This window comes from Schistocerca cancellata, chromosome 12 (genome assembly GCF_023864275.1).
Source record: "Schistocerca cancellata isolate TAMUIC-IGC-003103 chromosome 12, iqSchCanc2.1, whole genome shotgun sequence".
NCBI lineage: Eukaryota > Metazoa > Arthropoda > Insecta > Orthoptera > Acrididae > Schistocerca > Schistocerca cancellata.
Window position 1 is genome coordinate 76,186,336 of NC_064637.1, and position 26,416 is coordinate 76,212,751.

The 26,416-nt window shown below is 47.7% G+C and overlaps 1 protein-coding gene, 1 non-coding gene and 1 pseudogene across 2 annotated transcripts in view; 1 reads left to right on the plus strand and 2 right to left on the minus strand.

The window, feature by feature from the left end:
- LOC126109470 (tenascin-X-like) overlaps positions 1-26,416 on the plus strand; it is a 124,880-nt gene that overhangs the window by 72,924 nt on the left and 25,540 nt on the right. The window contains exons 5-6 of the mRNA XM_049914498.1: positions 14,702-14,840; positions 23,526-24,940. Coding sequence (XP_049770455.1) covers positions 14,702-14,840; positions 23,526-24,940 — 1,554 coding nt within the window. The remainder of the gene's footprint in view (positions 1-14,701; positions 14,841-23,525; positions 24,941-26,416) is intronic.
- Positions 19,700-19,817, minus strand: LOC126110005 (5S ribosomal RNA; annotated as a pseudogene).
- On the minus strand, positions 20,433-20,507 carry Trnat-ugu (transfer RNA threonine (anticodon UGU)). The gene has a single exon. It is a non-coding gene; the product is annotated as a tRNA-Thr (tRNA).

Consider the following 26,416-nt stretch of genomic DNA (forward strand, 5'->3'; position numbering starts at 1 on the left):
AAATTTAATCTCCAATGGTGCACTATTTCATTTTTTGTTCCGCCATATCACTTTGGAGACTTACACTTCCATTCTCATGTCTCCACGAATTTGGTAAATTAATGTCATTTCATTTTCTCTCGTACATTTCTTTTATGTCGAACCATAGGCCCCATTTACACCTGTCACTATTACAGAACCTCTACCATACTTCATTATTGGAAAAAGATAGCCTGAGTTGTTCTCTATCAAATGTGTGTGAATTCCTAAACGACCAAACTGCTGAGGTCATCGGTCCCTAGATTTACACACTGAAATCTCGTTTCGCAGGACAGAGCGCACCAGGTTGTGGAAAAGGGGCCAAGGTCGGTTACTGTTAGTTACACAAGAACACACACAACTTTATTCCTCAAAGCAATGGACAGTTTTCTCTTTGTTGTTTTAAAGATCAATTCACGGCTGAGGTCCCAAGCAACTTCTGCAGAATAATTTTAAATGATTCTTTTTAAACCAGCAGGATTTAGAGTAACGGCTGAATGCCTTTCTTACGTAAAATTGCAATATTTTCTCGACTAAAGGCTGAAATAATGTTTCAGATCAGCTAAGGAAATTCTTTAGGAGCGAAGCGTTTACCAATTTCCGCTAAGGCCATGTTAAAGAAAATTGGAATTAATTCTTCGGCTGAAAGCCCAATAAAAAATTTTGCATAATAAAAGAGAGGCTTTAAGATAAGCTTTTACGCAGTACAACAGAAAACTGTCTTAAGGAAATATATACGAAGACAGTAACTTGTTCTCGAAAGAACAATTACTGTTGATGACCGTGCAGCTTTTCCCTGGAATAAATGATGACTAACTGAAAACCTCAGCTGCTGACAGGTGTTGTTGATATATCTCGATGTGGACAGCTGAAAATGTGTGCCCCGACCGGGACTCGAACCCGGGATCTCCTGCTTACATGGCAGACGCTCTATCCATCTGAGCAACCGAGGACACAGACGGATAGCGCGACCGCAGGGACTTATCCTATGCACGCTTCCCGTGAGACTCACATTCTTAAGAAAACTTGAAGTATCTTATAAGCTGAAGGTCCAAACAATTACGCAAGTATAATTAAAGACCACATTAAGATACACATTTACAGAACACAGCTGAAGGCCATTTCAAGAAATCAAGATAAAGAGAAACCTTACAGACAAGGATTTACATACTAAAGTCACAATTCTGTAACAAACGTGGCTGAAGGCCTAAAAACAGAGCAACAAGAATTTTAAATAAAAGACAGTTGAAGGCCTAATCTTAAAATAGTTGTCATGAAGTTCGGCTGAAGGCCATATACTAAACATAAAACAGACAATATTAGCACACTGCTGAAGGCCTGACACAGTACCTGCGACCACATAAAATGACAATCACAAACAACAAACAGTGGTGCTCAGAAGTGTTCCAAGGGTCGGCTTTGGGAGGAAACTCTAACCACAGTTTAGGTGAGACAGGCAGCCAGGCGTAACACTAAACAATCGTGTTGCAACACGACCTATGGACGGCTCAAGAACCAACCAACAACCTAATCAATTCCCTCTGTCGCAACTGCCTACTCCAGTGCGCAGACAGCATTCATGTGCCCAGTGGAAATCACAGAGGCTACACACAGTTCGACGTAAACACACTTGCACAAGAACTCGAACAATCGTAAAAGCAATCACTGTGGAACAACAAGGACACGTCGACTGATGAGACAGCCGACCGAACGATCAACCCCAGGTCGTTCCCACTCAAGTTGTGTGTGTCGGCAACGGTCGGGCGAGTCATGGCTATCCAGAGCTGACTGCAGATCCAACCCGACTCAACTCGATGTCCGTTCGGAATTCGGAGACACGGCGACCCGGACACACTGACTCGGACCCAACCATGCAGAGGTAACTCTTGCCCATTTGGCCACCTGACATCTCTGCACAAGGCAGGAACCGACCCATGTCCGGCAAGATGACCAACTGACGAGGCGCAGACTGCAGATCCAACCCGACTCAACTCTATGTCCGTTCGGAATTCGGAGACACGGCAACCCGAGCACCCTGGCTCGGACCCAACCATGCAGAGGTAACTCTTGCCCATTGGCCACCCGACATCTCTGCACAAGGCAGGAACCGACCCATGTCCGGCAAGATGACCAACTGACGAGGCGCAGACTGCAGATCCAACCCGAGTCAACTCTATGTCCGTTCGGAATTTGGAGACACGGCGACCCGAGCACCCTGGCTCGGACCCAACCATGCAGAGGTAACTCTTGCCCATTGGCGACCCGACATCTCTGCACAAGGCAGGAACCGACCCGTGTCCGGCAAGATGACCAACTGACGAGTCGCAGACTGCAGATCCAACCCGACTCAACTCTATGTCCGTTCGGAATTCGGAGACACGGCGACCCGGGCACCCTGGCTCGGACCCAACCATGCAGAGGTAACTCTTGCCCATTTGGCCACCTGACATCTCTGCACAAGGCAGGAACCGACCCATGTCCGGCAAGATGACCAACTGACGAGGCGCAGACTGCAGATCCAACCCGACTCAACTCTATGTCCGTTCGGAATTCGGAGACACGGCAACCCGAGCACCCTGGCTCGGACCCAACCATGCAGAGGTAACTCTTGCCCACTGGCCACCCGACATCTCTGCACAAGGCAGGAACCGACCCATGTCCGGCAAGATGACCAACTGACGAGGCGCAGACTGCAGATCCAACCCGAGTCAACTCTATGTCCGTTCGGAATTTGGAGACACGGCGACCCGAGCACCCTGGCTCGGACCCAACCATGCAGAGGTAACTCTTGCCCATTGGCGACCCGACATCTCTGCACAAGGCAGGAACCGACCCGTGTCCGGCAAGATGACCAACTGACGAGTCGCAGACTGCAGATCCAACCCGACTCAACTCTATGTCCGTTCGGAATTCGGAGACACGGCGACCCGGGCACCCTGGCTCGGACCCAACCATGCAGAGGTAACTCTTGCCCATTTGGCCACCTGACATCTCTGCACAAGGCAGGAACCGACCCATGTCCGGCAAGATGACCAACTGACGAGGCGCAGACTGCAGATCCAACCCGACTCAACTCTATGTCCGTTCGGAATTCGGAGACACGGCAACCCGAGCACCCTGGCTCGGACCCAACCATGCAGAGGTAACTCTTGCCCACTGGCCACCCGACATCTCTGCACAAGGCAGGAACCGACCCATGTCCGGCAAGATGACCAACTGACGAGGCGCAGACTGCAGATCCAACCCGAGTCAACTCTATGTCCGTTCGGAATTTGGAGACACGGCGACCCGAGCACCCTGGCTCGGACCCAACCATGCAGAGGTAACTCTTGCCCATTGGCGACCCGACATCTCTGCACAAGGCAGGAACCGACCCGTGTCCGGCAAGATGACCAACTGACGAGTCGCAGACTGCAGATCCAACCCGACTCAACTCTATGTCCGTTCGGAATTCGGAGACACGGCGACCCGGGCACCCTGGCTCGGACCCAACCATGCAGAGGTAACTCTTGCCCATTGGCCACCCGACATCTCCGCACAAGGCAGGAACCGACCTGTGTCCGGCAAGATGACCAACTGACGAGGCGCAGACTGTAGATCCAACCCGACTCAACTCTACGTCCGTTCGGAGTTCGGAGACACGGCGACCCGGGCACCCTGGCTCGGACCCAATCATGCAGAGGTAACTCTTGCCCATTGGCCACCCGACATCTCTGCACAAGGCAGGAACCGACCCGTGTCCGGCAAGATGACCAACTGGCGAGGCGCAGAAACGGTCAGAAGACCAAACACACGTCGTCCGATGAAGCGACCGACCAAGGGTCGTCCCGCTCCGACTGTTCGTGTGTGTCGCCAGATGTCGGCGAGCACTGGCTGTCAGCACCTCACCGGCGCTCCGCCCCCGACTTCACTGCCGCTGCGTCCGGACTGAACTCTCACTGACGACGACCCGGAAATGCTGACGGTCGCTCCAGAGATGGTACGACAGTGCACTTATCGGTAAACGCTGCTGATTCCAGTCACGGGCAAGCAAAACAGCAACCAAGTGACGCCAGTAATTCGAGTTAAAAACGAAAAACGGGGCGCCAGAACCACAAAAACAAGATGCGAGCAATAATACTTTGCTCTCTTGAATCAAACAAAGTGATAGATCGTTAAGAGACGGAACAGTATTGGACCTTTGATGGAACCCTGCCGGACGCGCATTCTGATATCTCGCTTTGCAGATGATGTGGCGCCCCTACTCGCGGTACTGTAACTCCTTGTGCTTCATCTTTCTTAAGGGGCTCCGGAACGCCCTATACTTGCAATGTTAAAATAACGCTTATAAATTACATCTTTCCTCACAAAGTATTTGAGGTAGGAAGTTGAACTTTTTACAGATTATTTATTGGAATATGGGCTACAACTTAACACAGGGATTTTACAAAATTTTAGTTCAGTTATTAAAGATGATTTTTTTTCAATTGTAATGAAAATTCACAACATTTTTTTGCAATTTTTTATTTATATATTCAAAAATATACAGTTTTTTGGAAAAAGGCTGTGTTAAATTATGCAGAAGGTACTGTGTAACATTTACTGAAAGTTAGAAACAAATATGTTTGGAAGATCCTTAGAAAACATGTAATTAGTATGAGAAAATAAAAGTTTTGGGAATCGAGCGACAAAGATTGGATTAACTTTTTAGTGCATTCCAGGTCCACAGGATGGATTATCTTCATCCTCTGCAAACTCCTCCTCCAGCTTCCTCTTGTTCCTCCTCCTGTTTACTCTTGCTTGTATTTCTAGAATCTTTACAGCCCTGTCTGCAGCCCAAAGGCGTTTCTTGTCTAAAGCAAGCATCGCTCGTACCATGTTAGAACCTATCTGCATTCCCATATTTCTAAATACCTTGCACCTTACAATGTTGCCATCATTGAAAGTCGCAACAGCAACTTTACTTTTACTCATTATTATACTTCAAAACAGAGACTCAAGAAACAGAATTAATTACGAATATTTTCGAGATAACGACAGAGTAAATAAACATGAAACAATCGACAATCACACCAGCGATATACACTCCTGGAAATTGAAATAAGAACACCGTGAATTCATTGTCCCAGGAAGGGGAAACTTTATTGACACATTCCTGGGGTCAGATACATCACATGATCACACTGACAGAACCACAGGCACATAGACACAGGCAACAGAGCATGCACAATGTCGGCACTAGTACAGTGTATATCCACCTTTCGCAGCAATGCAGGCTGCTATTCTCCCATGGAGACGATCGTAGAGATGCTGGATGTAGTCCTGTGGAACGGCTTGCCATGCCATTTCCACCTGGCGCCTCAGTTGGACCAGCGTTCGTGCTGGACGTGCAGACCGCGTGAGACGACGCTTCATCCAGTCCCAAACATCCTCAATGGGGGACAGATCCGGAGATCTTGCTGGCCAGGGTAGTTGACTTACACCTTCTAGAGCACGTTGGGTGGCACGGGATACATGCGGACGTGCATTGTCCTGTTGGAACATCAAGTTCCCTTGCCGGTCTAGGAATGGTAGAACGATGGGTTCGATGACGGTTTGGATGTACCGTGCACTATTTTGTGTCACCTCGACGATCACCAGTGGTGTACGGCCAGTGTAGGAGATCGCTCCCGACACCATGATGCCGGGTGTTGGCCCTGTGTGCCTCGGTCGTATGCAGTCCTGATTGTGGCGCTCACCTGCACGGCGCCAAACACGCATACGACCATCATTGGCACCAAGGCAGAAGCGACTCTCATCGCTGAAGACGACACGTCTCCATTCGTCCCTCCATTCACGCCTGCCGCGACACCACTGGAGGCGGGCTGCACGATGTTGGGGCGTGAGCACAAATGCTGCGCAGCTAGCGCCATTCGACGGCCAACACCGCGGTTCCTGGTGTGTCCGCTGTGCCGTGCGTATGATCATTGCTTGTACAGCCCTCTCGCAGTGTCCGGAGCAAGTATGGTGGGTCTGACACACCGGTGTCAATGTGTTTTTTTTCCATTTCCAGGAGTGTACATCCTACAAAAAATTTCTGTGATACGATATACGAGTAATTATTGACTTTTTCAAACGCGTTTCTTACCTCATGACATGTTCCAATTCATGACGTTTTGTCACCTTTAAATTTTGATTATAGCTCAGTGAATGTGTAAATAGCTGTCTGCGGCCGGCCGGAGTGGCCGAGCGGTTAAAGGCGCTACAGTCTGGAACCGCACGACCGCTACGGTCGCAGGTTCGAATCCTGCTTCGGGCATGGATGTGTGTGATGTCCTTAGGTTAGTTAGGTTTAAGTAGTTCTAAGTTCTAGGGGACTTACGACCACAGCAGTTGAGTCGCATGGTGCTCTGAACCATTTGAACCATTTTGAGCTGTCTGCGAAGAACAGCCCTTTCCAAATAAAAACTGTGATTGATCGAGCATCCCAGTATTACACAAATGGATGGCTGTCATTTAGCTTTGGGAAAAAAGTTTTGAGAGACTTAAGCAGTGGAACTTCACGTCGGTGAAGTCACTTTTCTTACGGAGAGGTCTAATAATGGCGTATTTTCATAAAATATTCGTATTATGTATTACACATTTGGCTGAGAATACTGCATGTTATAGGGCCGTAACATTTTAGTCGGAGATATAATTCCACGCGAACTGCTACTGTTCCTTATTTCAGATCGGAATGTACAGGAACCTTCCAACTAACTTACTTTTCTCCATATTTTTTCCTCAGTGTACTGTTACACTCTGTCTTCTTAATTTCTTGAACGAACCTCGCGACAATTTTGTAATGGAGTGAATTGCCACGATTAGAGGCGGTGTAGAATTACACATTGTTTTGCGTCAGATTTACTCACCCCATCTGATCGTTTCACAGTTTCAAGTCACCATTCCCCGCCAGAATAGAGGAGTAGGTCCACAGTACCTGGGTCTGAACAGAAAATCGACGATAGATGTGAGATCATCTCCACATCTTTTAAGAACCGTCATATGTGGAAGTTACATTGAGATAAACGTATTACAGGGACGTAATGATATCACACAGTAATTGTAAAAACCATAAATATGCGTAAATGTCAGAACACAATAATCTTCCTGTTCTTAAATTGTTCTGCATTAAGGGGCAACGACCTGGTGACGAACGAAAACAGAGCTCAAATCTATGACTTTTTTTCTCTGTACTAGAACGTAGTAAACAAATGGGGTTTACTGCAAAGAATAAAGCATACATTGAAGTTTTTATTGAGATATTAATAGCTTCAGCGTGTAATTATTTTCCTGAGGTAGCTCTGAAGAGAGTTACATCGACGTTTCCCGCTGTGGTTATCCGAAACATGAAGTTAACACATCACTCCGATGCTTACAAGGCCAGCCGAAGTGGCCGAGCGGTTCTAGGCGCTACAGTCTGCAACCGCACGACCGCTACGGTCGCAGGTCCGAATCCTGCCTCGGACATGGATGTGTGTGATGTCCTTAGGTTAGTTAGGTTTGAGTAGTTCTAAGTTCTAGGGGACTGATGACCTCATATGTTAAGTCCCATAGTGCTCAGAGTCATTTGAACCATTTTTGATGCTTACAAATGTAATTTTTCACCATTGGAATTTGCAACAAAAAAAGCGAATTACAGATATTTAAAAAATGGCAATTTTTTGGCTCCATCTGTTTTCGCAGAAAAAAAATACTAAATATCAAATGGCTCTGAGCACTATGGGACTTAACATCTGAGGTCATCAGTCACCTAGAAGTTAGAACTACTTAAACCTAACTAACCTAAGGACATCACACACATCCATGCCCGAAGCAGGATTCGAACCTGCGACCGTAGCGGTCGCACGCTTCCAGACTGAACGCCTAGAACCGCTCGGTCACTTCAGCCGTCTTACTAAATATCAACATAAAATTATCGGCTACGATGAACTCAAGAGAATTCAATTTTCTACCAGGGAGACCAAAAGTCACTAATATCGGATGAAAATAGTAGCGTGGCGACGACAACCTAGCCAAAAAACATGGTGTAGAGAAAAACGCATTTAAAGTGTATTTAACATGTACAGAAAAGGGACAAAAAGGACAAAGCTTGAAACTCATGGGATATCATTGGTCCATAATAACTATCGGCCTGGCTAGTGAATGGCCGATTTCTGCTACTTTGACCTGATAAGCCCTCATTTTCGCCCTCAAAGCCCCTTTCGTCGCAGAACGCATCGTCTCTGTCTTCACAGAATCGGCGCATTTCATCCAGATTTTTATTTTAAGGGCATCAAACGCAAAAAATGTCAAACGAAACTGATTTTGGCCGAACAATAAAAGCACTCGTCTGTGGACGACGTCGGCTGACGCTAGCTTAGCCGTGAAACAGCTGCGCGTCTACCAGGGGGCCGACATTAAAAAAGTGAAATTCTGCTATGTGTTCGATGCATTAGTAATCATTTTCACCATTAGAATCAGCCATAAACATCTCACGGACGCAACGAAGGGAGTGCTTCAAACGCTCACAGAATCGTTACTTTTTGGATTTCGCGCATATCATTTTGTGAAACAATTCTTCAGTGTATATGCATTTGAATTCCGCGATAATTTTTTTTTCGACCTTTCCCCCATTACTGCGTTGTAGCCCGAGATGGACCATTCTTTCCCGCCCAACGGCCATATCATCACATGTGAGAACAGCGCTTCCGTGTTTCCTGACCTGAGCCGCTACTGCTTGGTCAAGCAGTTCCTCAGCTGGCATCACGAGGATGAATGCACCTCATACCAGTCCTTCCACCGAAGAAAAATCCCTCGCAGTACCTGGAATCCAATCCGGATCCTCTGCATGCCAGTCAGCCGTACTGATCACTCAGCTTTGGATGGTATCCCATATACTGGTGGAATGTCCCTTCGTAGTAAGTGTCGCCACCGGAATTACTTGTCTTTAATATTAGCGGAACATCAAAAAAAGCAAAACGAGGATAATGGAATGTAGTCGAATTAAGTCGGGTGATGCTGAGGGAATTAGATTAGGAAACGAGACAGTTAAAGTAGTAAAGTAGTTTTGCTATTTGGGGAGCAAAATAACTGATGATGGTCGGAGAGGATATAAAATGTAGACTGGCAATGGCAAGGAAAGCTTTTCTGAAGAAGAGAAATTTGTTAACATCGAGTATAGATTTAAGTGTCAGGAAGTCGTTTCTGAAAGTATTTGTATGGAGTGTAGCCATGTATGGAAGCGAAACGTGGACGATAAATAGTTTGGAGACGAGAATAGAAGCTTTAGAAATGTGGTGCTACAGAAGAATACTGAAGCCTAGATGGGTAGATCACATAACTAATGAGGAGGTATTGAATAGGAGAGAAGAGAAATTGTTTGGCACAACTTGACTAGAAGAAGGGATCTGTTGGTAGGACATGTTCTGAGGCATCAAGGGATTACCAATTTAGTATTGGAGGGCAGCGTGGAGGGAGACCAAGAGATGAATACACTAAGCAGATGCAGAAGGATGTAGGCCGCAGTAGGTACTGGGAGATGAAGAGGCTTGCACAGGATAGAGTAGCATGGAGAGCTGCATCAAACCAGTCTCAGGACTGAAGACAACAACAACAACAATATTAGCGGACGATTCACGGAAAACGGTTTTTATTTTCAGTTATGAGGTTTTGCTTTCCTTTTGGTCAGCGTGTTTATAGTCGGGGCCTCTCTTCGTGTTTTCTGGGTTTGGAACCCACCACCACTCCCACATCCAAGGACCGCTCTTTTATCCCTCTGTTTTTCCAGTTTTTAGATTTGACATACACTATTATTCCTCACTTTATAGTTTGAACCCGTCCACTTTTCGCGGACGCCTCTTACACACGTACATTTTGGATTGCGGGACTGATGACCTCGCTGTTTAGTTCAATAACCCGTCCCAATCTATCAGTCAGTCAGAATCGGAGGCTGAAGTATTGCGATGTTAACACGTTATAATAAGACACTTAATAACACATCATAGTTGGGTCGTATCCTCAACTGTTATCACACATGAATTAAAGTACAGCTTAGCACAAGTTAAAATGAAGAGGACAGATATAAAATCAGCTGCTATAGTACCTGTGCAGCATGACAAAAGTCATAGGATAGCGGGGTGCATACACACTCCTGGAAATTGAAATAAGAGCACCGTGAATTCATTGTCCCAGGAAGGGGAAACTTTATTGATACATTCCTGGGATCAGATACATCACATGATCACACTGACAGAACCACAGCCACATAGACACAGGCAACAGAGCATGCACAATGTCGGCACTAGTACAGTGTATATCCACCTTTCGCAGCAATGCAGACTGCTATTCTCCCATGGAGACGATCGTAGAGATGCTGGATGTAGTCCTGTGGAATGGCTTGCCATGCCATTTCCACCTGGCGCCTCAGTTGGACCAGCGTTCGTGCTGGACGTGCAGACCACGTGAGACGACGCTTCATCCAGTCCCAAACATGCTCAATGGGGGACAGATCCGGAGATCTTGCTGGCCAGGGTAGTTGACTTACACCTTCTAGAGCACGTTGGGTGGCACGGGATACATGCGGACGTGCATTGTCCTGTTGGAAAAGCAAATTCCCTTGCCGGTCTAGGAATGGTAGAACGATGGGTTCGATGACGGTTTGGATGTACCGTGCACTATTCAGTGTCCCCTCCACGATCACCAGTAGTGTACGGCCAGTGTAGGAGATCGCTCCCCACACTATGATGCCGGGTGTTGGCCCTGTGTGCCTCGGTCGTATGCAGTCCTGATTGTGGCGCTCACCTGCACGGCACCAAACACGCATACGACCATCATTGGCACCAAGGCAGAAGCGACTCTCATCGCTGAAGACGACACGTCTCCATTCGTCCCTCCATTCACGCCTGTCGCGACGCCACTGGAGGCGGGCTGCACGATGTTGGGGCGTGAGCGGAAGACGGCCTAACGGTGTGCGGGACCGTAGCCCAGCTTCATGGAGACGGTTGCGAATGGTCCTCGCCGATACCCCAGGAGCAACAGTGTCCCTAATTTGCTGGGAAGTGGCGGTGCGGTCCCCTACGGCACTGCGTAGGATCCTACGGTCTTGGCGTGCATCCGTGCGTCGCTGCGGTCCGGTCCCAGGTCGACGGGCACGTGCACCTTCCGCCGACCACTGGCGACAACAAAGATGTACTGTGGAGACCTCACGCCCCACGTGTTGAGCAATTCGGCGGTACGTCCACCCGGCCTCCCGCATGCCCACTATACGCCCTCGCTCAAAGTCCGTCAACTGCACATACGGTTCACGTCCACGCTGTCGCGGCATGCTACCAGTGTTAAAGACTGCGATGGAGCTCCGTATGCCACGGCAAACTGGCTGACACTGACGGCGGCGGTGCACAAATGCTGCGCAGCTAGCGCCATTCGACGGCCAACACCGCGGTTCCTGGTGTGTCCGCTGTGCCGTGCATGTGATCATTGCTTGTACAGCCCTCTCGCAGTGTCCGGAGCAAGTATGGTGGGTCTGACACACCGGTGTCAATGTGTTCTTTTTTCCATTTCCAGGAGTGTATACAGATGGCGGCTGTATCGCGTAGACAGGGTAGGAAAAGACAGTGCGTTGGCGAAGGTGTCATTTGTACTCAGGTGATTCATTTGAAAATCTTTCCAGTGTGATTATGACCACACGATGGGCATTAACGGACTTTGAACGCGGAATGGTAGTTGAAGCTAGACGCATTCTGTTTCAGAAATCTCGAGGGAATTCAGTATTCCGAGATCCACAGATGTAAGAGTATGGCAAAAATACCAAATTTAAGGCATTATCCCCCCCGCCACTTTCCAGCACGTACAACACAGTGGTCGACGGCTATCGCGTAACGAGCTAGGGTGGTGGTGTTTGCATAGAGTTGTTAGTGCTGACAAACAAGCAACACTGTTGGAAATCAACGTGGGTCATACAACGAACGTGTCCCTTAGGACGGGACAGGTCCATGAAATGTGGCAGTAATGGACTATCACAGAGGGCCACTAATGCCTTTGCTAACAGCATAATATCGCCTGCAGCGCCTGTTCTGGCCTCATGACCGTATCAGATTCACACTAGATATGAGTTGGTAAGAGCTGATGGTAGGTTCGAGTGTGGCTCATGAAGCCATGGACGCAAATTGTCAATAAGGCTCTATGGAAACTGGTGGGGGCTATGTTTGTATGTAATTTACTGGGTCATTTGTTTCTATTAAAAAATTCGTCAATGGAGTAGAAGGAGTTGGCCACTAGTAAGTCTTTAAGGCTCCTTTTAAACTGATCTTTATTTGTAACTAAATTTTTTATGTTTGCTGGCAAATTATTGAAGATGAGTGTTCCTGAGTAGTGGACCCCTTTTGGAACTAAAGTAAGTGCTTTTAAGTCCTTGCGCAGATCATTTTTTTTCTTGGTATTGTATGTATGAACTGAGCTGTTTGTTGGAAAAAGAGATATATTATTTAGGACAAATTTCATTAAGGAGTAAATATACTGAGAGGCAGTAGTTAGTATACCCAGTTCTTTGAAGAAGTTTCTACAAGACGTCCGTGAGTTTACTCCACAAATTGCACGCTTTTGGACTCTGAAAACATTTCTTTGACCTGAAGAGTTACCCCAAAATATTATACCATACGACATTATGGAATGAAAGTAGGCAAAGTATGCAAGCTTTTTCACTTTTATGTCGGCTATGTCTGCTAACACTCGAATTGCAAATACAGATTTGTTAGGGCGTTTCTGCAGTTCTGTGACGTGCTCCTCCCAACTGAATTTATTATCAAGTTGTAATCCCAGGAATTTAAGACTGTCAACCTCCTCTATCTGCTCTTCTTCGTACTTTATGCATATGCTGGGTGGAAACCTCTTACAGGTTCTGAATTGCATATAGTGAGTCTTTTCGAAGTTTAATGTCAGTGAGTTGGCTTTAAACCATTTATTAATATCCATCAAAATATCATTAGCAGATCTTTCTAGAACTACACTCGACATACTACTTATTGCAATACTTGTGTCATCTGCAAACAAAACGAACTCTGCTTCGCCGGCCGGTGTGGCCGTGTGGTTAAAGGCGCTTCAGTCTGGAACCGCGTGACCGCTACGGTCGCAGGTTCGAATCCTGACTCGGGCATGGATGTGTGTGATGTCCTTAGGTTAGTTAGGTTTAATTAGTTCTAAGTTCTAGGCGACTGATGACCTCAGAAGTTAAGTCGCATAGTGCTCAGAGCCATTTGAACCATTTTTTGAACTCTGCTTCTGGCAGTGTAGCTGATGAGAGAGATCAGTAATGTACACAAGAAAAAGCTATGGCCCTAAAATGGATCCTTGTGGGACACCACATGTAATTTCTTCCCATTCTGATGATGACAGATGATTTAATTCACTAGTCCCTTGCACTGACTTCCTTTGTTTCCTGTTAGCTATGGTATGACTTGAACCATTTTGCAGTACTGCCCGTGACACCATAGAATTCTAATTTATTTAAAAGGATGTTGTGGTTTACACAATTGAATGCCTTTGATAAATCACAGTAAATACCTGCTGCTTTTAACTTGTTATTTAGTGAATTAAGTACATTTTCACTGTAGGTGTAAATAGCCTTTTCAATATCAGAACCCTTCAGAAATCCAAACTGTGTTCTCGATAATGTTATTTGTGGTCAGATGGTTGAGAAGCTGCCTGTACATTACTTTTTCTAAAATTTTTGAGAATGCTGGGAAAAGTGAAATCGGTCTGTAGTTTGATGGCATCTCTTTATCCCCTTTCTTGAATAGAGGCTTAACATCTGCATATTTCAGCCAGTCAGGAAATGTCCCAGTTATAATTGTCTGGTTACACAAGTAACTTAGAATTGTACTAAACTCACAAGAACATGCCTTAATTAACTTTGTTGATATTTCATCATAACCACTAGAATGCTTTGTTGTTAAAGTTTTTATTATGGAAGTTATTTCCTTTGGTGAAGTGAGTGACATATTTATGTACCTGAAGCTATTTGTAAAGGCTAGTTTCAGATATTCAAGGGCATTATTTACTGATCCTGACAATCCCATTCTATCAGTAACGGATATAAAGTACTTGTTAAATAGATTTGCCACACTATGCCCATGTGTCATCTGCCCTTAGTGCTGTTTGCTCCTGTTCCTTTCTGGTTCAACCAGTCTCGTCTTTCACTATATCCCATATTGTTTTTATTTTGTTCCCTGACATTGCTATCTTCTTCTCGTAGTGCATTTGTTTAGATGTCTGAATTACTTTTTTTAATATTTTACAGTATTCCTTGTATTTAGCTAAATCATCAGTATTGGAGCTATTCTTGGTCGACAGATACATTTTCCTTTTTGTCTTACAGGAAATCTTTATTCGTTGTGTGATCCATGGTTTTATTATAGACTTCTGTTTAATGTGAGTAACTTTTAGAGGGAAACAGTTTTCAAACATGGTACTGACATTGTTCATGAATGTGTTATATTTTTCATTCACGTCATGAGCACTATAAACATCTTTCCAGTTCATATCTTTGAGCAGTTTTCTAAAACACTCAATTTTTGGTTGATTGAATACTCTCCTGTACTCAGATTTAGCAGTCTTGATAATCTGCTTAGAATTTACATCTAAAACACACAGTAGTGTGTAGAAAGTAGAATGTTGAGACGTGATGAGAGCCATGCATCTGTATTTCCAGGTGAGGCAGAAGCTGAGAACAAACCTGTTGTGTGTCGGCCGGTCTGCAGCTCGGGATGTGTGAACGCAGAGTGCGTTGCGCCGGACACGTGTAGCTGCCTGCCCGGGTATAGTGACTATGGTCCACTACCATCTCACAGGTAGGCCAGGACTCTGGTATGTACATTGCGTGTATTATATTATTTGTAGTATAGCTTGAGTAAAAGAAGAAGTCGGTAATCAGAACACATAAAGCTTCAAGGAAGCCTTCAATTTGGTAATGGAAGTAAGTGTGTGCCGGAGGAGTGGGATAAACATTGTGGAGGGTACCAAGTTTTGAGTAGCGTAAGTAGGTCCAAAAAGACATAAGTTGCGGTAGTTATGAAGCATTGCGCAATATAGAGTAGCATTGGGAGTTACATCAAACTAATAGTCAGAACCACAACAAGATTCACTCTGTCTTCAGGCCACAAGTGGCCCATCGGGACCATCCGGCCGCCGTGTCATCCTCAGGTGAGGAGTAGTAGTAGTAGAAGGGTTGTGTGGGCGCACGACAGCAAGGTCTTCAGCGCCCGTTCAGTATCATAGTGAGACGGGTGTCAAGAAAAAAATCTCAGAACATTTACATATAACGGAACATAAAACACGGGGAACAATCATTGAAGCAGGGCGTCAGCAGTAAAACATGGACAACACAGGAAGAAAAAGGTAGAGGGCGCTAAAACAATGTAGCAGATGGAAGTGGCTGGCTGACCGCAAGGAAAAAAGGGAGGAGTCAGCCACTCTGCAATACACTAACACCTCCAGCCTAAAAGTTTAGGCCAGAGTCCAGACACATCACAAAACTTAAAAACCCTAGACACACACGTCTCATCGTTAGCTAAAACATAGGGCAGATCCCCATCAACTTGTGCTTCTGCCCTTGCATCACGGTATAAAATGCAGTCTGTTAAAATGTGCCGGACAGAGATGTGCACACCACAAGCATCACAAAACGGAGGATCCTCCCGCCGTAATAAATAGCTATGTGTGAGAGGACAGTGCCCGATCCGAAGACGTGTGAGCGCCACCTCTTCCCGCCTGAGCAGCCGGCAGGAGGAACGCCACGGCCGAGTGGTTGACTTTACCGACCGCAGCTTATTGGCCGTCACCGCCAGCCATTCGTCCTCCCACAACTCCATGCACTTCCTGTGGAGTGCAGCGATGACTGACTGCAAGGGGATAGGACACTGGACCACATCCTGCTCTCTGCAGGCCTCCTTGGCAGCCCGATCAGCCTGTTCATTGCCCCATATGCCGACATGACCAGGCACCCAGCAGAAGGATACCTCTTTACCCCGCCGTTGGAGCAAGTACAGTTGGTCATGTATCAGCTGGACCATCTCTTCAGTCGGGTACAGGTTCTGCAGTGACTGTAAGGCACTAAGAGAATCGGAGCAGAGAAGAAATCGATCGCCCCGAACACGATGCATCTGCTCCAGTGCCGTCAGGATCGCGTGGAGCTCCGCTGCGAAAACGGTATATTCAGCAGGGAGGCGAATCCGGGTAACACGATCAGGGAACACCACAGAACAGCCAAGGAAAGTCTCCTGTTTGGAGCCATCAGTATAAACGACAGTGAAACCATGATGCACATCTAAAATGTTAAAAAACAGAGATTGGAACGTAAAATTTGGTGTGCCAGCTTTCTTAAAATTAGTCAAATCTAAAATAAGTTTGGGTCTCCGGAGGAGCCAAGGTGGAGATCTGCTCCAACCGCGACCTAAAACACGAAGACCAGCCATAGACATCGCACCGAGGCAATCCTGTGCACGAATCCCATAGGGCTGCGTCGCACGTTGCCGGTTATGAAACAATCGTGCCAGAGGAGGCTGAGCAACGGTATGGTATGCAGGGGTGTATGGTGTGGACAAAGTTTTATACGCCTGGCGCACTGTAAGTAGCCGTCGCCGCATATGAAGTGGCGGTTCACCAGCCTCTGCACAGACGCTTGGTATGGGGCTAGTTCGGAATGCCCCAGTGGCCAACCGAAGCCCTTCATGGTGCACAACATCCAACAACTTTAAGTAAGAAGGCCTCGCAGACCCATACACCGTGCACCCATAATCGAGCCGAGATCGCACAAACGCCCTGTAAAACTGGAGCAGACAAGTCCTGTCAGCTCCCCACGTGCTGTGGCTAAGACATTTTAAAATACTTACAGCCTTAAGTGCCCGCCGTTTCAGGTCTTTAAGATGAGGTAACCACATGAGTTTCGAGTCAAAAATGAGCCCCAGAAACCTCACCGTGTCTTTAAAAGTAAGAATAGCGTCCCTCATCCTCAACTCAGGAAAGGTTAAAATCGAACGAGAACGGTTAAAAAGAACACATACAGACTTCTCGGTGGAAAACTTAAAACCACTCTTCTGCGCCCAGTCATCCAAACGCCTAATCGTAAGTTGCAACTGACGAGTTGTCGTTGCAAGGCTTGAAGAAGAGCAAAACAAAGAGAAATCGTCCACAAACAAAGAACACTGGACAGGACTTTTCACTATGGACGTAATGCTATTAATAGCGATGGCAAAGAGAGTCACACTTAAAACGCTACCCTGAGGGACACCGTTCTCCTGCTCAAAGCGATCAGACAGGACGTCACCAATCCGGTATCTAAAATATCGTGGCGAGAGGAAAGACTGAATAAAAAGAGGAAGACAACCACGAAAACCCCATTCGTGAAGCTGCTCCAGGATGAGACGCCTCCAAGTAGTATCGTAGGCCTTCTCGATGTCGAAAAATACACCTAGAAGGTGGTGACGGCGTAGGAAAGCCTGTTGTATAGCCGCCTCCAGGAGGGCAAGGTTATCGAAGGTGGAACGAAACCTCCTGAAGCCACACTGAAAGCGACTAAGGAGTTGCCGGGATTCGAACATCCAGACAAGGCGGCGGTTGACCATCCGCTCCAAGGTCTTCCCTATGCAACTAGTGAGGGCAATACTACGGTAGCTACTTGGGCTTGTGCGGTCTTTTCCAGGTTTTAAAAAAGGGATTAAAACTGCCTCACGCCACGCGTCAGGAAAGTGACCCGACGCCCAAATGGCATTAAAAAGTGCGAGGAGGATTTCTTTGTTGCGCAATGTGAGGTGCCATAGCATACTGTAATGGATCCTGTCGTGGCCAGGGGATGTGTCACGAGCTCCAGACAACGCAGAATCCAGCTCCCACATAGAAAATTTGCAGTTGTAAACTTCATGAGAGGTGGAATGGAAGTCCAGACTACATCTCTCAGCAACGGCTCTATGGCGCTGGAAACCTGGATCCTGACTGGTTGTTGCAGTAACTGTGGCGATATACGCTGCCATAGTCTGGGCAATGTCTCGCGGATCCGTATGGAGAGTGCCATTATTCATTACAGCAGCTATGGGACACCTCCCTCCTCTGCCAGAAATTCTCCTGATGGTGTCCCACACAATGGAACTTTTGGTGGAACGATTAATGGTGTTCAGGAACTGTTGCCATGACCTCTTCTTGCTCTCACGAATAATGCGGCGACATCTTGCCCTCGCCGCCCGAAAGGCTGCAAGATTCTCAGCAGTCGGCCGACACTTGAACCGACGCAGAGCTGCACGCCTCGTCCTGATTGCAGAGCGGCATTCGGCACTCCACCAAGGCACAGGTGGCCTCTTCCGGTGGCCTGTGGACTGTGGAATGGATGCTGCAGCGGCGTGGTGGACCATTTTGGTGATGTGATCCACCCACACCTCAACATTCGCACAGTGTTCGAATTGGGCCAATTGGCTATAAAGTGTCCAGTCAGCTCCACTGAGCACCCATCGTGGTGGTCTCCTTTCGGGGCCCACGCCATCTGGCAGGTGAATCCAGATTGGGAAATGATCACTGCCGTGCAAGTCAGCGACCACTTCCCAGTGAGCACTGGCGGCGAGAGCTGGAGAGCAAAGCGAGATATCAATGGCAGAGAACGACCCAGTCGCTGTGGAGAAATGAGTACTCTGTCCTCCATTAAGCAAGTAGGCACAGGATGACAGGAGAAGCCTCTCAATTGCTCTACCCCTGGGGCAGGTAACTGCAGAGCCCCAAAGCACATTGTGGGCATTAAAATCACCACAAATAATGAATGGCTCGGGGAGCTGGGTAAGAAGGTCAGTGAGGGCCGCTTCATCAAGAGCATAATTTGGGGGCAAGTAAAGTGAACATACAGTCAATGGATGACGCACGTGCACGGACACAGCGACGGCCTGTAAAGTCGTCATAAGTGAGAGAGGCGAGGAGTGGTAGTCCGTCCTGACGAAAATACCTACGCCTCCTCTAGCTCTCTCTCCACGCAGGTCGTCCTTTTTGTGGAGTGTGTAGCCTCGTATCTCAGGGGAGTATGATGGATGGAAATACGTCTCCTGGAGACAGAGACACAGTGGTCTACCCTGGGAGAGTAGACGAAGTTCCTCCACATGTGTCCTGAACCCTTGCAAGTTCCACTGGAGTATGGAAGCCACCTATGTTGGGGGTAGCACCTTCATCCTGTCTCTCCGACGGGGCGGGGAGACCGCAGCAGGTGGAGGGGCAGGCTTGGGACGAGATGATTGCCCCACACACACATCGTACTCCATCAACTCTGGGGAAGAGTCAGATGAAGCCTCACCTAAAACAACATCCGCATGGTCAGATGGTTTACCACGGGATTTGACGCGCTGTTGCTGCTGTACAATAGCTTTCTGTGGTTTGGTGGATTTTGGGGGAGCTGATGTGGGTGTGTAAATTGGCGCATTGGGCTTGGGAACAGCCTCAGCTGTTGGAGGCGCCAGGGCCTGGCCCAAGTTCGCCACTGTACCTTTGTCTGCCGTTCGAGTAGGGGCTACTGGCTCTGAAACACTGGCTGCGTTGCAAGTGCACTGAAGACAGATAGGAGGGGCGTGTGATTAGCACACCACTCTCCAGTCATTACGATGGTTTTCTGTGACCGGAGCCGCTACTATTCAGTCGAGTAGCTCCTCAATTGGCATCACAACGCTGAGTGCACTCCGAAAAACGGCAACAGTGCATGGCAGCCCGGATGGTCACCCATCCAAGTGCCGGCCACACCCGACAGCGCTTAACTTCGGTGATCTGACGGGAACCGGTATATCCACTGCGGCAAGGCCGTTGCACAACAAGATTAAATTATCATAAAACCAAATTAGGTTCATGATGATGTAAAGTTTTGAGGACAGAACAACTGTGTAAGCTGTAAATATTTTTGGTTTAATGTTGTTGCAATCTTATCACAGAAATACACACATTTACACAGTTTGCAGTGTGACAATGTTGTGACAGTTGTCAAACGAACGCATCTCGTCCCCAGAAAGTGAAATAATCCTAAACACAACAATGGTAAATTTTGTGAATCTTCAGGTTTTGTCGGCGCAAAGACTGTTCCTTTGCGTTTCGGGTGTGCAGCCGCAAGAATTCTCGTTCTCCTTCTTCTAATATTTCGGCTGTATGACGTTCAGCCATCTATGTTGTATGACAACGTCGAAATTTCGGCAACTACATCGTCTTTTTGGGAATCGATAGTGAAAGAGGCAATTGAGATTCGCTTGACGACGAAGTTAATTAATAGAGATAGTGGTCTCAACCTTGATAAATCATGGAATCCGGCACTTGGTGTAATAAACTCACAAAGGCGTCGTCACAGTGCAGCTCAGAAGGATATGATTATTAAATGGACACCCTAGCTGCAAGCAGGCGTTGATATACTTCATTGGGGACATGTTGGAAATGTGTGCCCCGACCGGGACTCGAACCCGGGATCTCCTGCTTACATGGCAGACGCTCTATCCATCTGAGCCACCACGGGCACAGAGGATAGTGCGTCTGCAGCGACTTATTCCTTGCACGCTCCCCGTGAGATCCACATTCCCAACATGTCCACAACACTACATTCGAAGTGCGCCTAATAGATGTTTGCCCATCATACTCATTACTCGTGGCAGATTAATCTACCAAGTCCCGTACGAGTTCGGGCATAGCGTGTGCGTTCGCACAAGAAGGTCAAAGGCCGGGAACCCATATTTTTAACTATATATGACGGTAGTATCTGTTCCCGAAAGAACAGTTACCGTCAATGACCATGCAGCTTTGCTAGAAATGAAATGATTATTAAATGGACACCCTAGCTGCAAGCAGGCGTTGATATACTTCATTGGGGACATGTTGAAAATGTGTGCCCCGACCGGGACTCGAACCCGGGATCTCCTGCTTACAGTGCAGCTTGCAGCTATGGTGTCCATTTAATAATCATTTCATTTCTAGCAAAGCTGCATGGTCATTGACGGTAACTGTTCTTTCGGGAACAGATACTACCGTCATATATAGTTCAGAAGGATATATCGACATGCCAACACAGATCGACTGCGGAGTCATAGAAGTAACTCGCACACTGTACACGTCTCTGCCGCCGACCAACGTCTCTGGCGCATTTGCGTCTGTGGCCGCATGCGCAGTCGCGCGGTACACGAGTATAAAGGGACGAAGCGAGCACTGGAGCGGCAGTCTTGCGGCTCACTCTGAAGAAGGCTGAACGTTATACGGCCCAAATATTAGAAGCAGAAGGAGAATTCTTGCGGCTGCACACCCGAAACTTAATGGAACAATGGTAAATTTTAACTAGAAGTTTCTTTACAAAATTATTCTTAGTATGTCACGATAAATCACCTGATTCCGGTTCAAAGTTTGGTTTTATTTAGGACGACAATCAAGTCTATGGAAGATGGTTAGTTTTGTGAAAAGTTGAGCAAAAGATTACCCAAGCTCGCTCGAGTTTACAGTGGACGCAAGCTGGTGACCCAACTAGTTTACACCTCTGTTCGCAGTGTTTACCTTAGCTGCGATGAGCTGTCGTCTGCATGGCTGCTGTAATCCTCTGAAATTCTAAATTCCGATAAAAACTAATTAAGCCTTGGCTGATTTTTCCAGCAGAAACTCTCCCTGTTTCTGGTTATGCGAGAAAACTTGTACTCATCCCTATTCTTGGAATATGGCGATATGCACGTGCATGGCTGGAGCAGCGTGCATATTAAAATGCCCTCTCAATCCTCGCAAGGACATTTAACTAACTGGCTGGTTCGTTTCTGCACAGTTGGGGCTCAACGATGCTACAGCTGATATCTAGCTGAATGTGAGCCGCACAAATATCTTCTATTAGTACAGACCGTTATGCGCCCCGTTCTGAACTTGATGCCAGTTCAGAGAAGAGTCCCCGAAAATTTCTCTCTTGTCTTTCTCGTAGCCGAACTGTCACCCCACCTGGGTTCTTTCGTTCTCCACGTCACAGCTTTTTTCGACCAATAGGAGCGTTCCTCTTATTTTTGTGCAAACTCTCTCTCCCAATCAGAAGGGCCCTACCATTAAACTGCGTCGAAATCTCGGCACTTCACTCCTTGCTATTTCGTTTCCACCAACCAGACGTTTTGTGCCCACTGCAGGCACTTGAAAGTTACATGTGTACATCACATGTGTACCACTTGCTGTTCACGTGATCAACTGCATCACTGGTTTTGTTCCCATCCATTTGGAATTCCGAAACGCAGTTTTCTAAAGCTTCCTTCTGTCCGACTTCTGGTAGCCCATTACTTGCTCTCCAGTATGCGTCACCTGCCCGGTCGCTGATTCCCACTGCGGGACGCCCCCTAAGAGGTTTTCGTGGTGCGACCTCTGTTTCCACAAAAAACGTTTCCTATCGCTGCTTGTTTCACCTTCTGCTCATTGACATACATTATATAGGAGCAGAGTGTTAATACCATCAACTGAGTGTCATCCATTTTGAATTACATACTTACACGCAAATCTACTCATTACCACGGAAGTAAGTTAGGCGTCATATTCACCTTTTCATTATGATATATAAAACTCTTATGAAAGGTGCGAAATTGGCCTTCATTTACTCTGCCACCTTACAATGAGACCACAGGTTGGTTGTATTTAAACGTGGACCCATCTCACATTTCTAATGTGCAGTGGGGTGTGATTGTGTAGCTTTTGGTTTGAACACAACAGTGGGGGAGAGGCGGGTTTACACACCTGTGTTACCTCAGCAAACAGTTGACTTGTTTAATATTGTCATACACATACAGAAAAAATGAACAAAATCATTAATTTATATTATTTATATAATTTAAATATTGTGCCACCCAAATTAAGAAGGCATAGGACAGAATGATGACACTTTCGCAATGTTTGTAGTTGATCTGATTATTCAGAAGCTTGAATATCTAGTGGCAGGAAGAGTAGGTATCCCTCAGAAATAAGAAATAAGGTAACTGTCCTGGAGAGTATGAACTTCCAGTTTTTTTTTAGGTTTGGGTCCATTGCAGCGAAGAAGTAAACTGCAAGTGTCTATGCACAGCAACACTGCGTTTGGAACACTGATCAAAGTGGATTTAATTATGTACTAGGTTCTGGTACGATACTATCGAGAAAACAGGAAAACAATCAACAGTTGCCTTGACCCAGTCTGCATTCAATCCAACTGCTAGCTAAACACTAGATGTTGGAATCCTAATGTATGGAAAACTAACAAAAAGAAAGATCTTCCATCAAACAAACATTCATAGGCTGACACACGTGGGAAAACGTCAAAAGGCCATGTAAAATTCTTTTTCGTCAACCTCGTTAATGACAATGTCCCAAATAACCAGAAATCTATAGTACTTTGTGATTCTTTGGGTGCTCACATTTTATCCCTGTTTCCTTCTGAATTACTGTGCCACGCTTTATCATAATGCTTATTGTGCACAAAGTTTAACATTAAATTATTTAAGAAACTTTCATTATGACATAAGGAGCAGATTAAAAGACATGTCTTCGTTTCTTACCAGGGGGTCACCACTAGAGGCCAGTTACCAGCTCTCACCAAAGGCGCCATACAAGAACACTTGCTGGCCAACGTGTCACCACGGTTGCCAGAATGGCTACTGTGTCCTGCCGGAGACCTGCACCTGTCTGGACGGCTACGAAATGGACCCGGGAGACGGTACCCATTCCAGATGCCTCCCGGTCTGCTCAACGCCGTGCACCAACGCCAACTGCACAGCCCCAGACACCTGCAGCTGCCTCGCTGGCTACGAGAGGGACGCCAAAGATCTGTCTGGGGCTACCTGCATTCCCATCTGCCCGCACCCCTGCGTGAATGCCGAGTGCACTGCCCCGGCGACGTGCACCTGTTTGGATGGCTACCAGAAGGATCCCGAGGATGCGACCATCTCCACCTGCACTCCCATTTGCTCCACTCCGTGCACCAATGCCAACTGTACAGCCCCAGACATCTGCACCTGTCTCACTGGCTACGAGAGGGATCCCGAAGACCTGTCTGGGGCTACCTGTGTCCCCGTCTGCCCGGACCCCTGTGTGAATGCCGAGTGCACTGCCCCAGCTACCTGCACTTGCTTTGACGGCTACCAGAAGGATCCTGAGGATGCGACCAACTCCACCTGCACTCCCATTTGCTCCACTCCGTGTACCAACGCCAACTGTACAGCCCCAGACATCTGCACCTGTCTCACTGGCTACCAGAGGGACGCCGAAGACCTGTCTGGGGCTACCTGTGTCGCCGTCTGCCCGGACCCCTGTGTGAATGCCGAGTGCACTGCCCCAGCTACCTGCACTTGCTTGGACGGCTACCAGAAGGATCCTGAGGATGCGACCAACTCCACCTGCACTCCCATTTGCTCCACTCCGTGCACCAACGCAAACTGTACAGACCCTGATATCTGTACTTGCTTCGACGGCTTCGAGGTGGACCTCGAGGACTTGTCCGGTTCCACCTGCCTCCCTATCTGCTCCAATCCGTGCACCAACGCCAACTGTACAGAGCCCGAGATCTGTACCTGCTTCGAGGGCTACGAGCTGGATCCGGAAGATACGACCGCGTCCACGTGCTTGCCCGTATGCTCGTTCCCTTGCGTGAACGCGAACTGCACGGAACCGGGAACTTGCACCTGCTGGGATGGCTATGAAACCGATCCGGATGACCCTTTCAACTCTACATGCGTGCCCGTGTGTCCCGACGGCTGCACCAACGCCAACTGCACTGCGCCGTGGACGTGCAAGTGTCTGGACGGGTACGAGATGGACCCTGGCGACGAAGGAAATTCCACGTGTCTTCCTGTCTGCTCCAATGGCTGCGTCAATGGCAACTGCACCCAGCCGGGGGTTTGCACGTGCTTCGATGGCTTCAGAATGCTTCCAGGCGATGAGACCAAGTCAGTTTGCTACAACATCGCGCACATGTCATGTGAGTAACACGCTGCTTCTTGAAACTTCCTGGCGGATTAAAACTGTGTGCCGGACCGAGACTCGAACTTGCACCTTTGACTTCCCGCGGGCAAATGCTCTACCATCTGAGCTACCCAAGCACGACTCTAGGGGACTAATGACCTCAGAAGTTAAGTCCCATAGTGCTCAGAGCCATTTGAGCCATAGTCTTGCTGCACTTGGCCACGCGGTCTAGGGCGTCTTGTCATGGTCCGCGCGGTTCCCTCCGTCGGGGGTTCGAGTCCTCCCTCAGACGGGCGCGAGCGCGCGCGCGCGCGCGCGCGCGCGTGCGTGTGTGTGTGTGTGTGTGTGTGTGTGTGTGTGTGTGTGTGTGTGTGTGTGTGTCTGTCGTCCTTAGCGTAAGTTAGTTTTAGTTAGATTAAGTAGTGCGTAAGCTTAGTGACCGATGACCTTAGCAGTTTGGTCCCATAAGACCTTACGACAAATTTCCAATTTCTTGATGCACTTGTTCTGAAGAAGTGGGATTATCGGGTGAAGTCCTTCCGGTGACAACAGGTAGAGCAACAGAGCGAGAATGTGATTCTTCACCTTCTCCAGCCGTATTTTATGACGAAATAAATCTCGGGTGCACAGCCTAGTATGAGTGTGCATAGGTCACAATATTTCGGCAATCGACCAAGTTGTCATCATCAGGTGCGCTGATGTACTGACCAGCGGTGGGCCGGCGCCATGTATATATAGGACAAACGCCCTCCCGTTCCTCCCTCAGGCGGTTCCTATGAGTCGGTGCGGTCCAGGTACAGCGTCCGTCTGGGCGCTGCGTCCTAGGTCTTCTCGTTCAGCAGGGTCTGCCGGCACCGCTCTCGTTATTCTTCCCTCCTCCCCAGAAGTCGGTACACTCTGGGTAATGCCCTTTTTCTTCTTAATCCGGGTGATCGCGGGTTCCCACGCCTTGCTAAGGATGTAACCGCTGTCACGATTTAGTTGTGGCTCACTTACTTTGATCTCTATGGCTCTTTGATGACACAGTCCCAGTATTTGGAAGTCTGTGTCAGGACTTTGGTTTGGTCATAATCCGTGCTGTGGAGTTTCCGACAGGCAATGCTCAGCGATTGCCGACTTACTGGGCTGTTGCAGCCTAGTGTGCCGTTGATGTTCTCGGCATCTGTCCTCAATCGTACGAATGGTCTGACTGATGTATACACTACCGGAAGGCAAGGTATCTGATGAACCGCTCATCTAGGGTTACCAAGGTTGTCCTTGACACTACCAAGAAGGCTCTTGGTTTTTCTTGGAGGACGGAATATGGTTTTCACTTGGTGTTTACGTAAAATGCGTCCATTTTTTCCGAGAGTGTACCGATTTTCGGGGAGGAGGGAAGAATAACGAGAGCGGTGCCGGCAGATCCTCCTGAACGAGAAGACCTAGGACGCTGCGCCCAGGCAGCGGGAGAACGGACGCTGTACCTGGACAGCACCGACTCATAGGAAGCGCC